The following is a 14,140-nucleotide window of genomic DNA, read 5'->3' as shown; positions in this document are numbered from 1 at the left end:
GCTTTCCTCGGGTCGAGAGTTACTCATGACGAGAAAGCCCCAGAAGAAAATCATGAGCAATCGATTCGGTGACACAGGTGGTGACGAGAGGGGGGCCGTTCTCCATTTAAGCTTTGCCTTGCCATATTGGAACACCGACACCAAATCAATCGCAACGTGTCACGCAACAATGAACACCCTGATGAAAAGCCGGCCACAAAATCAATCAAAAGTGTTGACGATTCGATAAATTTACAAAATATCCCAGGAAATTCAAACAACCTGCCCATCGCAGTCACAGGATTGGTCGAACTTCACGAACTCCTTCTCCTTGCTGTACATACCGACTGCGATCTTCGTCGCTTGATTGTTTGAGTCTTTTTGGAACTCCAGTGCACACATGTTGTCAAAAAGTTTGGCCAGGTGGTTGCTCACCTGGTGCGGCACAAACACGTGACACATCGGATCAACAATAATTATTGCACAGACTCGAGCAGGGTTTGAAAGAGGGAATGTGCGTGCGATGAACAGCATGAAATGACAAACGGCAGTCAGAGTTACCTGGACAGGGTCATTGCCATTGGAGAGGATGTCGAGCAAATCGGCCGAAGAAACAAAGTAGAAACGAGGAAAAGCGAGACGTTTCGTTTCCAGGTAATCGGCCAATGCTTTTTCACACAACGACAGTCTGGACGTGAACAACAGAAAACATACGGTGAGGAACGGACAAATGGAAGGACGGGGGGACGTGATGAGGAAGAAACGCGACAATTTCATGACCAAGCTTCTAAGTTGCAGGTATTGATCCGTAATCTGCGAATCTGTGTAATCAGGAACAGCATTGATGGAGAAATGAAAGTCTTACAAACACCACTGGCAACCGCACACTCAAGTATTTTTTGGTACTCACTGAATGAGTATATTAAGGTGGATGACAGGTTAGTCGAGAGGTACGCGTACACCATCCCCGTGTTTCACGTGCAGGGTGATTCAACAATGTGTATACCTGTCCCTCCGATGGACGATACACTGGACGTCCCGTCTGCTGGCATCAGTTAGTGGACGTCAACGACCCCGTGGTGTTGTACCTCTGACGTCACCATGAACAAATTACAAACTCCTGCCCGAACCTACAGATGGGCATTGTATCAGCAGCACAGCTTCCATCTCCATTTCTGTCTGCGCTGTCGCTGATGATTTGACGAACGAGCGATGAAACTGATCCGATGGCTTAGGGGGTGTGTGGCATAGGGTTTCTCATGCAGGTACGCCTTGTGAATTTTTTTGCAGCTGTAGAGGAACTTCGGTGGGGTTTGAAAGAGCAAAGGGCTTACCTTGTGTAGCTCTTCATGGCTCCTTTATGCAGCTTTCTTCGGTGAGAAGAGCATGGGAGGAATACAGTATATTTGACAACTCCCACACTCCTTGAGCTGAAAAAGCTGCATAAAGCAACGCAAGAAGACCTACACAAGGTAAGCGTGATGCTGTTTTGAACACTTCCCAGAGTTCCTTCAAAGCTATAACGATATTCACACAGAGTACACACATGAAAATCCCAATGCCACACACCCCCTCAGCTACCGGACCGGTTTCATCGCTGATTGGCGAATCATCAGCGACAGCGCAGACAGCAATGCATTCCAATGAGGCTCCCAGCATGTACCACGTGTAAACGTCAAAAGCAGTCAATATATAAATAAAGAAAGACCCACCCACATCTCTCACCTGTGAATCGAGGGAATGGCTCTCACTTAATGAGCTAAACCTAAAAATCAACATACACACACACACACACACACACACACACACACACACACACACACACACACACACACACACACACACACACACACACACACACACACACACACACACACTGTATATGAACATGATTCCTCTGTTCCCTCTCTCGACAAATGCCACAACCACACCCTCATGATGACGTCATAACCACAGTCCCAGAACGGCCTCACAGTGCAAATATGCCATAGTCAAATGTCACCAAGCAGATGAAAAGCGAAGCTACCGCCTCGTTTCACCTTTATTTGGGTTCGTCAGGGAAACATATCGCTGTTCCATCCACTTGATGACTTTGCAGCCTTCCGGCTTTTATGTGGATTTTCTGTGCCAAAATACCTGATTGGAGTGACGACGCTTCCTGCATTGTAACCAGAGCCAAGAAACTACTTCAGCAGATTTGATGAAAACAAAGGTGGAATAAAGAAAAGAAAATCGAATCGTTGAACTGAAATCAGATCAGCTGAGAGCATAAGGTGATAGGATGCAATTCACCTACTTACCTTTTCTGCAGCCGCTCCAAGTCCTCAAAAAGGCCCTTTTTATTGGTTGCTTCCAACACGTTGGGAGTTTTCACAGGAATCGCCATCATAGCCTGTGAATACATAATTTTCTTCAGTTATAGCAAAGCATGAAGAGGTTTATAGGGGCTTAGTGCAGACAAAATTAATACCGCCAATGAGTTCTGAAAGTACATCCCAATCAAACATACGAGTGTCTGCATCGTAGAGAGAAAACCTGGAAAACATGGCATCGAATAGGGGAGGGGAAGAGAGAAAGAGGGGGGGGGGAGATATATATATATATATATATATATATATATATATATATATATATATATATATATATATATATATATATATATATATATATATATATATATATATATATGCTGAAATTAATTTCTTTGGGTTCAAGCAAAATAAATGATAAATGACATATTCTCAGGGGATCGTTGGGTTGAAAGGGCCTTTGCTCCATTGTTGAAGTTGAAAAGGTGATGTGAAACATTTCCTCTGAAGGTAAGTCACATTAATTTCATCAGCAGGAAGAAAGATCGGTTTTTCACGCTTCCACGTCCGTTTGGGACCATGCCGCAACATTCTCAATTTTCTGGCGAGGACCTTTGTGAGATTTCACTGCACCTTATGGACAAGCTGTCCATATTCGTCGTCGGAAGTGGGCGTGGCTTCGCAAAAGTTCCAGATTGATGAACAAAGGACTTTCTAAATGACGTTTGAATGATGATGAGGTTTTCACGCGCGCGTAGTGTGTGCGTTTTCACCGACTACGTTCTGCTCGCGAGGGAACTTTTAACCTGCCGTGAAATCTGTCATTTAAATCGTCTTTTAAACATCGTTTTCAGCGTTCAAACGAAAGAGTGGCAATTTCAAAATCGTTCAAGACAATTGTTGTGTTCCTGGATTCAAATCGAACTCATGGAAATATCAGAAATATCAGTGGACGCGAGGTGACGAGTTCCTACAATTTCCTGTTAATACAAGCGAGCATTGGCAGACACACACACACACACACACACACACACACACACACACACACACACACACACACACACACACACACACACACACACACACACACACACACACACACACACACACACACACACACACACACACACACACACACACACACACACACCTTTGTATAATTTCTCGTGGTGCCAGAACCGAACAGCCAATATTTTGACAACACCAACTCCCCCAAAACCCCCAACATCCATTCATGGTAAAAATCATCATTTCAAACTTTCCCGACACATTCACAAGCCCCAGGTGTGAGCTGCCCATTTGGTATTCAGAAGCACCCAAACCAGATAGTGTGTGTCTCTCTCAAACTCCTTCGTGATACAGAGGCACATCCCAGCTTCCTCTTGGGTACCTTTCTCAGTCGTTTCGGCTTCTTCTCAAAGCTTTTTGAGCTATTGCAGGTGACTGTCCTTGTCGGGCACGCACAACAGCAGTTCACACGGCCCGGAGATCCCTATTTCTCGGGGGTTCTGAGCATGTACATCGAGCATTCTGGGACGGATTACGTCATTTCGAAAGTCCCTTATTGGATCCACCCAACCATCCCAATGTTGCCACACATATTCCAACACCCTTATCAGTTTTAAGGACCACAGAATCAGAATTTTTATAATTTTTTTTGATATGATTACATTGATTTTAAAGTAATAAACAAAGAACTGAACGTGGTTTTATAATACCAAAAATTTTTTGAGGTGTCACAGTTAAAAGAGCAAACCCGGTCGGGTACGGCCCAGCTCAAAATTCCAAACTCCCATGACGTCATCTCGGGAAAGATTGTCATCACGCAATGGATAACGGGCGCACAACTCGTTTCGGACGAGTCAGAAAATGATCCGGGTGGCTGGCTTGGGATCTTCGGGTCCTGAGTTCAGGTCCCTGTCGGCCGTTGAACTAACACCGGGTGGGGTTGATTCAGCCTGTCGTACTTGAGTGAGTGAGTACCGGTGTACTGGTAACAGGGGCATTGTATTAGTGGCACAACTGTGCCCTCAACTAATGATTCTACCTGCAGCAACAATTGTTCAATTAAGCACAAAATGAGAACAACCAGAATATTGTTACCGTTGCAAGGGCGAGGAGAAAAGTATTTTGGAAGAAATGGAACAAAAGGCACGAGCGTGTTCAACCTGTTTGAGGTCAACGTTCTTGTTTGGTCGTGAAACTTGGGCCATGAGGACGGCAGGTGAAAGAACAGAGATGAGGATGTTAAGATGGATGTAGTTCTTAGAAATGTGTAGATCTTACAAGTGACGATGATGTGTGAACAACGACGTGAGAAGACGACATTTGAAGAAAGAAGATGCGAATTGAAGAACCAAATGGAGATATGCCATCAATCGAGGGCCGTTAAACGAATATCATGACGACGACGATCATGATGATGACGACACTGACAATGGGGGGGGGGGGGACAGAAGAGGAAATATACCTTGAAATCCTCATCGATTGCATCGAAACGCAGCGAATCCTCTGGGAGCTGTCTTCTGATGTCCTCTGAACCGATGAATATGCTCTCCAGGTGCATCCACGTCCGCTGTACGTCAAACCACACGTCAATGACGGAGTCGGCTGTGAAGAGGTGCTGCTGCCAGATCGAAATCTCCCCGAGGAAATGTGCGTTGTACTTGGAAGTAATCATGTTTTGCAGCTGCACCTGAGAGATGCAAGTTTTGATTTCACATTATTTCGTGCAATCCGATGCTTTAAAAGTTAATGACGTGACACCGAGATGGAGAGCAATGCATCGATTCAATCCCAAAACAAGATGTCAGCCAGATATGCACTAAAAAGTGACAATTATTTAAAACGCTAAAGTTTATGATCACTTACAGTAAAGTGGAGGGCCCATTAAAAACTCGAAATCAATGACGTCACGACGTCGACCGATATGCCTTCACCCATATTAAATCTTTGCTTACTCCAAGTTTGACCGAAAACCTCAAGTCCGTTTGACCTCAATATCTGATGTGGACGTGTGTATGTATCTTGGTACATGTACTTCGTTTAGTTCAAATCCCATCGCCAATTGTGTCACATTAACAGGAACTTTAATGAGACTGCAATGTAACCAAGTTTGAATGTAAATGTGTATTTATACTTCACCCATGTTTTGCCTCATGCATATTCATGTCTTTCCTCATGAATATTCATGTCTTTCCTCATGCATATCCATGTCTTTCCTCATGCATATTCATGTTTTGCCTCATGCATATTTATCCTCCGCCCACATCTTGCATATTCATGTTTTGCCTCATGCATATTCATGTCTTTCCTCATTCATATTCATGTCTTGCCTCATGCATATCCATGTCTTTCCTCATGCATATCCATGTCTTTCCTCATGCATATTCATGTCTTGCCTGATTCATATTCATGTCTTTCCTCATGCATATTCATGTCTTTCCTCATTCATATTCATGTCTTGCCTCATGCATATCCATGTCTTTCCTCATGCATATCCATGTCTTTCCTCATGCATATCCATGTCTTTCCTCATGCATATTCATGTCTTTCCTCATGCATATCCATGTCTTTCCTCATGCATATTCATGTCTTTCCTCATGCATATTCATGTCTTGCCTCATTCATATTCATGTCTTTCCTCATGCATATTCATGTCTTACCTCATGCATATTCATGTTTTTCCTCATGCATATTTATCTTTTTCCTCATGCATATTTAGTCTCCACCCACATCTTGCATATTCATGTTTTTCCTCATGCATATTCATGTTTTGCCTCATGCATATTTATGCTCTGCCCACGTCTTGCATATATATATTTTTCTCATGCATATTTATGCTCCGCCCACGTCTTGCATATTCATGTTTTTCCTCATGCATATTTATGCTCTGCCCACATCTTGCATATTCATGTTTTTCCTCATGCATATTTATGCTCCGCCCACATCTTGCATATTCATGTTTTTCCTCATGCATATTTATGCTCCGCCCACATCTTGCATATTCATGTTTTTCCTCATGCATATTTATGCTCCGCCCATGTCTTGCATATTCATGTTTTTCCTCATGCATATTTATGCTCCGCCCATGTCTTGCCTCTTGCATATTCATGTTTTTCCTCCTGCATATTTGTGATCCGCCAATGTGTTGTGTCATCTCTGCTGGAGAGGGTGAGGGTGGGTCTTTCCTGTCTGGCGATATGGTGGCGGTTGTACGTGGAGAAAGCACGGTTTTTACCGTCGCACTTGGAGTGTTTTAAAATAAAGCAAAAATGATTTAAACCTCTCAGTGTTGGTAAACTGCCTGGATTCAAAGAATCGGGGCATGTAGGCCATTCCAGGATAGTGACCTCTTACCCATGACATCATGATGCCCAAATCTAATCAGTTAATTTTTGCATCAAAATACATTCTCACACCAAATTTTGTCAAAATCCCATCAATGGTTCATAAGTTAGCGTTTTTACCTTATGGGACCTTTGACCTCTTGACCCCATAATCTTAGCAGTTCATCTTTCCATCATTATACATACTTGTACCAAGTTTGACTTCGATCCCTTAAGCCCTTCTTAAGTTATCGCGGCAATGAAAACCTATCCCTGGCGGATGGACGTACGGACAACCGGAAAACGTAATGCCTCTGGTGACTGTCAGCCTTGGCATAAAAATATTTAAACCAAAAACAAAAATACTTCTCGACCCTTGGCTTATTTTCTTATAGCTCGAAAGATACTGTGTGAAAGACTGTGGGATTCTTAATGTCCACCAACTAAAAATAGTGGAGAAGTACCCAGCTTTGCGTTCATCTGGGGGACACCCATTTTGTGATGCAACATCCTATCTGTGAAGCACCAATATGACAGTTTACGGTTGGGCTGAGAATCAAAACACAGACGAGACAGCTCAAAGGTAAGCACACTACCTCAGCATCATCCTGTGATAACGGCTTATCTTTTGATCACAAGGACCTGCGGCCGACAAAGTTGGATGCTCAAGCATCAGTCATGCAAAGATCATGATTTCCATCAACAGAACAATTTAGCTGCACCAAGTGCTCAGATGAAATCAACCAAATATGACACACGTCCACTTTGAAAAGAAAAAAAAGGGCAAAATTAATTAAGTTATCTAAAATGTGCGACACTTTCAGTTACCAAAACCAGAAATATTTCGACAAAATACTTCATTACCGTCAAAGATTTTACCTGGTTATCTTCCAAGATTTCCACCAATTCATCATCAACCTTGAGTAACGGTGTACCTGTCCGTCCATGCGGTTCATGCTCAAAGACCATGGTTGACCAAGTGGCATCCAGTTCCTTCAGGACCTGGCACATTCATCCGAGGAAAAATTTCATCTCAAGTTCAAAAGCCAAAGCCAACCGCCAACGGTTCACCTTTTTGAGAGTGAGCGTAGTCATTCTGCATGCTGGTACTACCTTTTCCATGGTCAGCTCCTTCACGGCCTTATCAACGATTCCACGAACGTCTTCCTCGAATTTGTGCAGGTGAAGGCTCAACAGATCAAAAAGTGTCGTCGATTCAGACATGCTGAATTGCACCTGTGGGGTCCACGTCACTCTCATGTAGCATGGATATTTGCAAAGAATGAACCTTCCTCCATGTCAATAAAATGAAATTTAGAAACATTTGGCCGTCAAAACGTTATAGGAACGCGAAAATCAAAATAGTTCAATATATACCATTGTTATATCTTTTCCACAATGAAAGTAAATATAATTAGTGGAAATAAATGACATGTGAGTACCTGCAAAGTCCATAGCAAACTTGGTGGCATAATGGTGAGAGCATCCGCTCTGAGTCTAGGAGGTCAGCGGTTTGAACCCTAGCCGAGTTAAACCAAAGACTAAAAATGGTACGTGCTGCTTCCTTGCTTGATGCTCAGCATTTCAAAGGTTAAAGTTTAATCTTGGTTAACTATGTGCTCTCCAAAGATATTACTTTATGAAATCAACCCTCCCCCATCCAACCACGAGTCCTCAACTCCCTCCCCCAAATTCTTCAACCCCCCCACCCAACCCAAAGGCCTCAATCCCACCCACCCTCCAGCCTACCAACCCCCAGTCCTCAACTCCCCCTCCCCACAACGCCTCAAACCCCCACCCAAACCCAAGTCTTCTCCTCCTCCATATTTCCACAGGGAACTCAAGGTCTGCCAGCAAACCCCTTCTGGGGAAACTTCCAAATTCAAGAATCTCTGCTCACCTTCACTCTTTCATTCCTCTTTTTTCCCCACCTTTGGAACAAACTCCCACACTCTCTTCAATCCAACTTCTCCCTCCAGGTCTCCAAAACAGATGTTCACCACCATCTCTCATCTTCTCCCATCAAAAACCTTGATCTTTTCTACCCCCGTTAATCTACCCCAAACCCACCTCCTTCAAATTCCCTGCTTTCCTTCCAGAAAGTCCCTGTCGTGTCCATCTTGTTTATCCTGCGTACCACTCCCTTCCACAGATCTCGTGATGTCCCTGTTTCCTCCTGTTGTTGTGCTTCCCTCTCTTTCCCCCTCTTGTCTCCTGCTCCCCTTGTTATATGTTCTGTGTTCGCTCTTATGCGAGTGTCGACATCGTATGGGAAAAACAAACTGAGGAATCATTAGCAATGAGGTCAGCAATAAAGCTGACTGTCAGATGAAAACATCAGTTAGTTTTTGACCTTGAGGAACACAGTTATAATGTCACCATCAATAGGAATTTTGAGTTGAAGAAGCAACAAATGAACACAAAAAACCCTGTGACAAAACAAGCACAGAGGGCAGCAAGCAAAGAGAAAACAACACGGTTGGTCTTTCACAATGCTCACACAAAGCCCTGGGGACAGCTGATATCATGAAAAAGATTAAGTTACAACTTGGGTAAGATGTGATTCTCACGCCCGTCGTATGCATCAGCTCCTGCCAATGTCGCTCTCGAATGGCCGTGTTCTGAAGTTCCCCAACAGAGCGCAAGGATGTCACATAATTACGGAGAGTGCTGTCCAACCCACTGTAGACATCCCAAGAACGAAGATCTTTGTCCATGGCACGCAAGTCAAGACAAAACTTCTTGGTCTCCATGTCCATCTGGTCGACGTTAATGTCTTTCCAGCAGGTGTTTTCCCAAGATGCCATCCTAGTTCTCACCTGCATGGACAGACAACGTTCGGTCAGATATGGATAGCAGATAGAAATCTGTGTGACGTACACATCATGGAGGACATGCTTTAAAAAGACATCATGGGGGTCGTGAGGATCAAGTGGATGTCACTGCTGTGTATAAGTGGATGCCAAGAGCATGTGTCTTATTTTCATACAAACGAGCGTGAGCCGATCAAGTCTCAAAGTGACGTTTCGTTCGTGACACACAAACTTCCTCAAAGCCCAGTGAACAATCGAGTGCGTGGCCTACTTTATTCTGACTTGTGTCAATCTTCTTCCGGTCCAACACACTGATGTTCGGAGTGGAAAAAAAAAAATTATTACTTTTCTCCCTGTTGTTAACGCGAATCATCCTTGATCGATTGTCCGTTCCCTCTCTACCTATCATGGTAAGGTCTTAATTGACAGTTATTTTTCACATTTGACACCATATTTGACGATCAGATGTTAGCACCTCACCAAATATGTCGGTATCTGGGTTGAAATCCGAAAGAAAATTGTCTTCATACGAAGCATTGTATGTATGGATCTATCTTTGCTGAGACGGCGGCAGGGTGGCAGCTCGTGCTTTTATCATTTATGAATTGTGAGAAAATGACTGTTTAAAACCCCTATTGAGGTGCACCGTGGTAAACAATGTGATCCGATAAATTATAAACCACGGACAGGTACATCGTGATGGTCAGGATCCATGTGGAAATCATCAATGTGACACATGCTTCCTGGTCCCATAACAGTGAACGAGTTTTCTTGGATTCAAGATCTGAAGGAAGTGAGACCATCTCACCCATGGAGTGGAGAACTGTCGAACCCCGACATTCGCAGTTCCGGTATGTGTGGAGCCTGCGTATTCACCGTTCATAAAATGTGAGCTGCTTCTTTCGACATTTGTGGCCCTGTGTTTTGGGTATTCACCATTTTTCTGACCTGCTTCTGCATTCGTGGCCCTGTGTTTTGGGTATTCACAGTTTTTCTGACCCGCTTCTACATTCGCGGCCCCGTGTTTTGGGTATTCACCGTTTTTCTGACCCACTTCTACATTCGCGGCCCTGTGTTTTGGGTATTCACGGTTTTTCTGACCTTATTCTACATTCGTGGCCCTGTGTTTTGAGTATTCACCGTTTTTCTGACCCGCTTATACATTCGTGGCCCTGTGTTTTTGGTATTCACCGTTTTTCTGACCTGCTTCTACATTTGCGGCCTGTGTTTTGGGTATTCACCGTTTTTCTGACCTGCTTCTACATTTGCGGCCCTGTGTTTTGGATATTCACCGTTTTTCTGCCCTGCTTCTACATTCGCGGCTCTGTGTTTTGGGTATTCACGGTTTTTCTGACCCGCTTCTTCATTCACAGCCCTGTGTTTTGTGTATTCACGGTTTTCCTGACCCGCTTCTGCATTCGTGGCCCTGTGTTTTGGGTGTTCACGGTTTTCCTGACCCGCTTCTGCATTCGTGGCCCTGTGTTTTGGGTATTCAGTTTTTCTGACCCGCTTCTACATTCGTGGCCCTGTGTTTTGGGTATTCACCGTTTTTATGACCCGCTTCTACATTCGCGGCCCTGTGTTTTGGGTATTCACGGTTTTTCTGACCTGCTTCTACATTCGCGGGCCTGTGTTTTGGGTATTCACGGTTTTTTATGACTCGCTTCTATATTCGCGGCCCTGTGTTTTGGGTATTCACTGTTTTTCTGACCCGCTTCGACATTCACGGCCCCGTGTTTTGGGTATTCACCGTTTTTCTGACCCGCTTCGACATTCGCGGCCCCGTGTTTTGGGTATTCACGGTTTTTCTGACCTGCTTCTACATTCGCGGCCCTGTGTTTTGGGTATTCACGGTTTTTTATGACTCGCTTCTATATTCGCGGCCCTGTGTTTTGGGTATTCACGGTTTTTCTGACCCGCTTCGACATTCGCGGCCCCGTGTTTTGGGTATTCACGGTTTTTCTGACCCGCTTCTACATTCGCGGCCCTGTGTTCTGGGTATTCACGGTTTTTCTGACCCGCTTCTACATTTGCGGCCCTGTGTTTTGGGTATTCGCGGTTTTTCTGACCTGCTTCTGCATTCGCGGCCCTGTGCTTCTCGTATTCGCGGTTTTTCTGACCTGCTTCTGCATTCGTGGTCCTGTGTTTTGGGTATTCGCGGTTTTTCCGACCTGCTTCTACATTTACGGCCCTGTGCTCAGCACATTCATGTGTTTTTCTGACCTTTTTATTTTTCCCGGGATTTTTGACGGGGCTTTCTACGGGATTTTTGATTTTCTCTTACGAATCAAGAACCACCGGGAACCTGTCCCCCCTTTTTACCATTGAAATAATTCCCTGAAATTCGCGGATTCAACAATCGCGGCACTTTTCAAGAACGTATCCCCCGCGAATGCCAGGTTCCGACAGTATTTGTCCCATGCTGATGATGGCCAACCAGCCTGGTACACGTGTTCCCTGAGGAGGTCTTTCCAGGGCGAGCTATCAATAACTGCGGTAAAGTCGATGGCACACACACTAATCCCCACACAATCCCACGGAAAGCAAAGTTGAATGATGGTAAAAAATTTCCAGCAAGAATGACCCAATATCGAAGTTTGAGTTCAATTTTTCCCCCCATTTTGACCCCCTGTGAACCTAAGTCCCCACCCCGGGGCATGAACCGAGGTTCAAATCCCAAAAAATAGTTCTATCTTTCATGCGTCTCCCAATGTTGAAAGCGCACACAAACTTTCAATTCAAAATGTTTTTAAATGAAGACCTAATAACCTTCTCGGTGATTAAAGCATTCTCAAAATATCTCAATCAGGCAAACCTAACTGTCTCACCGAGCGAGACTTCCAATGGAGAAAATCTCACAGTTGAGCAATGACAATAAAGATGATCAGCATTCTGTGTTGTGCATTTCTTACTGAAGTGATGACATCCCATAGGTCCTTCAGCAGCTCTGCCTGGTGCCAACACTTGCTTAGCCGATTGCTGCATGGAGGGGTGACTTCAAAAAGTCCAGCAGAGGCTGTAAGTTCAAGAAGCTCTGCATCCAGCTGCTCCATGTACCGTCCAGCCTTTTCCATTTCACAAAACAACACGAAATAAAATGGTTAATATTCTTTGTCACAAAATGCAAGATCGGAAACTCGAGCACATCCACATGATGGTGTTCAGGAAAGACCCCACTATTAAGACACAGGCTGGCACAACAACACCAACTGGAGACCCCGTGTAGGCTTCAAAACTCAACGAAATTTACAGACGTTACCAAGATCCTTTTTGCCGATCCCAAACTGAAGTCCTGCACCTGTGGCTTTTACAGCAGGCAGTGAAACAGTGAGACCATGCTGGAGAGTTGTGATTCAGGCAGTGTTATTGTACAATTCGGCTAGTTACCATATCTTTGTTCTGTCAGTTTGAAAATGACAAGACAAACTGAAATTGTCAACTTCCCTCTTGGAGATGTGCTCTACTTTAATGTGCTGTTTGTGCTCGGAGTGCAGATGAAGAAAAGCAATTAAAAGAAAGAAGGCAGCAAATAGAAAAAGTGATGGGCATATCTGGAGATTGATGTTGACAAACGTTTGATGCGATAAGAAACTAGAAGGGTGTTGTTGAAGGCCAGATATGCCTCCACCCACATAAAAATGATGGCTTCCGAATCACGTGACCGATGACGTCGTCAATTTTTTTTACCCCATACAATTTAGCAATAGATGACACTCAAACATTTTCATACTGATTGGATAAAGCCACCTATGACATCATCAAAAAAAATCACACTTGTTTCCCATGGCAAGTAATTGTGCCAAGTTTCAAGTTTTTTCCAAGGACCGGTTTTGGAGATACAGAGGTCCAAAGTTTTTCCTTTTTTTCCAACATGACCACACCACGTGACCTATGACGTCATAATTATCATTTAAAACAATCAACATGAATGTATCTGGTCGCAGGGTTGGAATCTGCTCATTGTGGTGATTTAATTTAGTCTCATTTGATGATTTCAGTGTTGTTTGACGAGCTGGCTCAATCCGGCTGAGGCAGGGCTCGCGATCTACACTTGCTCGGCCAGATGAGAAAGGTCACGAGCACCGACCGGCGCATCGCCTAGTTAATTACACAGTCATAACGAGTATTGTGGCGTGACAAACAGGTCCAGGAGTTTAATCGGAGCTCTGGGCTTAGCTGACGGTTGTGGTCGTTTTGACACGACCAGCGGAACTCTAACTGGGCGACCGGAATGGGCCGCGGCTGCAACAATATAATCGTTGATACGATATTTGACTTATTTGATTACCTTCAGGTTTTTTTGTTGAGGACAAGCTCAAGAGAAGTGAAAGTAGTAGTGCACAGATGACGAAAATGTCATCGAGCCTCAGAAATCAGACATGACATAAAAATAACCATTCCTTGCATCAGACGTTCCCAAAGGGACGGGAGAGGGTATTGTAATTGGTATGTCAGTGTGTGTCAGTCAGTGAGTCTGCACACATCCCAATTTCAACACACCATCCCGAGGCGGTCTCCAATATAATTACACCACAAGCAGAATTGCACACTTCGACAAAGTCTCGCATAACCACAACATTTTTTCGATCTAATTTAACCACAAGCTGATTTTATACCTTGAAGGTGGAATGTGTCAAAATTATGCACACTTGTTCCTGGGTGTGATACCCCGCACCACCCGTGGTCTGAGACCGATGGCCTGGACCAGTAC

At 44.2% G+C, this 14,140-nt stretch overlaps 1 protein-coding gene across 1 annotated transcript in view; it reads right to left on the bottom strand.

Annotated features, from left to right (window-relative positions):
- DNAH17 (dynein axonemal heavy chain 17) overlaps nt 1-14,140 on the bottom strand; it is a 153,629-nt gene that overhangs the window by 95,906 nt on the left and 43,583 nt on the right. The window contains exons 23-30 of the mRNA XM_085868928.1: nt 12,342-12,494; nt 9,187-9,435; nt 7,730-7,852; nt 7,496-7,618; nt 4,759-4,983; nt 2,280-2,371; nt 541-667; nt 262-414 (exon numbers count right to left, since the gene is read on the bottom strand). Of these exons, the coding sequence (XP_085725054.1) occupies nt 262-414; nt 541-667; nt 2,280-2,371; nt 4,759-4,983; nt 7,496-7,618; nt 7,730-7,852; nt 9,187-9,435; nt 12,342-12,494 (1,245 nt within the window). The remainder of the gene's footprint in view (nt 1-261; nt 415-540; nt 668-2,279; nt 2,372-4,758; nt 4,984-7,495; nt 7,619-7,729; nt 7,853-9,186; nt 9,436-12,341; nt 12,495-14,140) is intronic.

Source organism: Eptatretus burgeri, unplaced genomic scaffold, assembly GCF_056783735.1.
Source record: "Eptatretus burgeri isolate ZD-2024b unplaced genomic scaffold, Ebu_testis_v1 Ebu_testis_scaffold_3194, whole genome shotgun sequence".
Taxonomy (NCBI): domain Eukaryota; kingdom Metazoa; phylum Chordata; class Myxini; order Myxiniformes; family Myxinidae; genus Eptatretus; species Eptatretus burgeri.
Note: the sequence above shows the minus strand (reverse complement) of the source record. Positions and strands in the feature narration are given on the sequence as shown.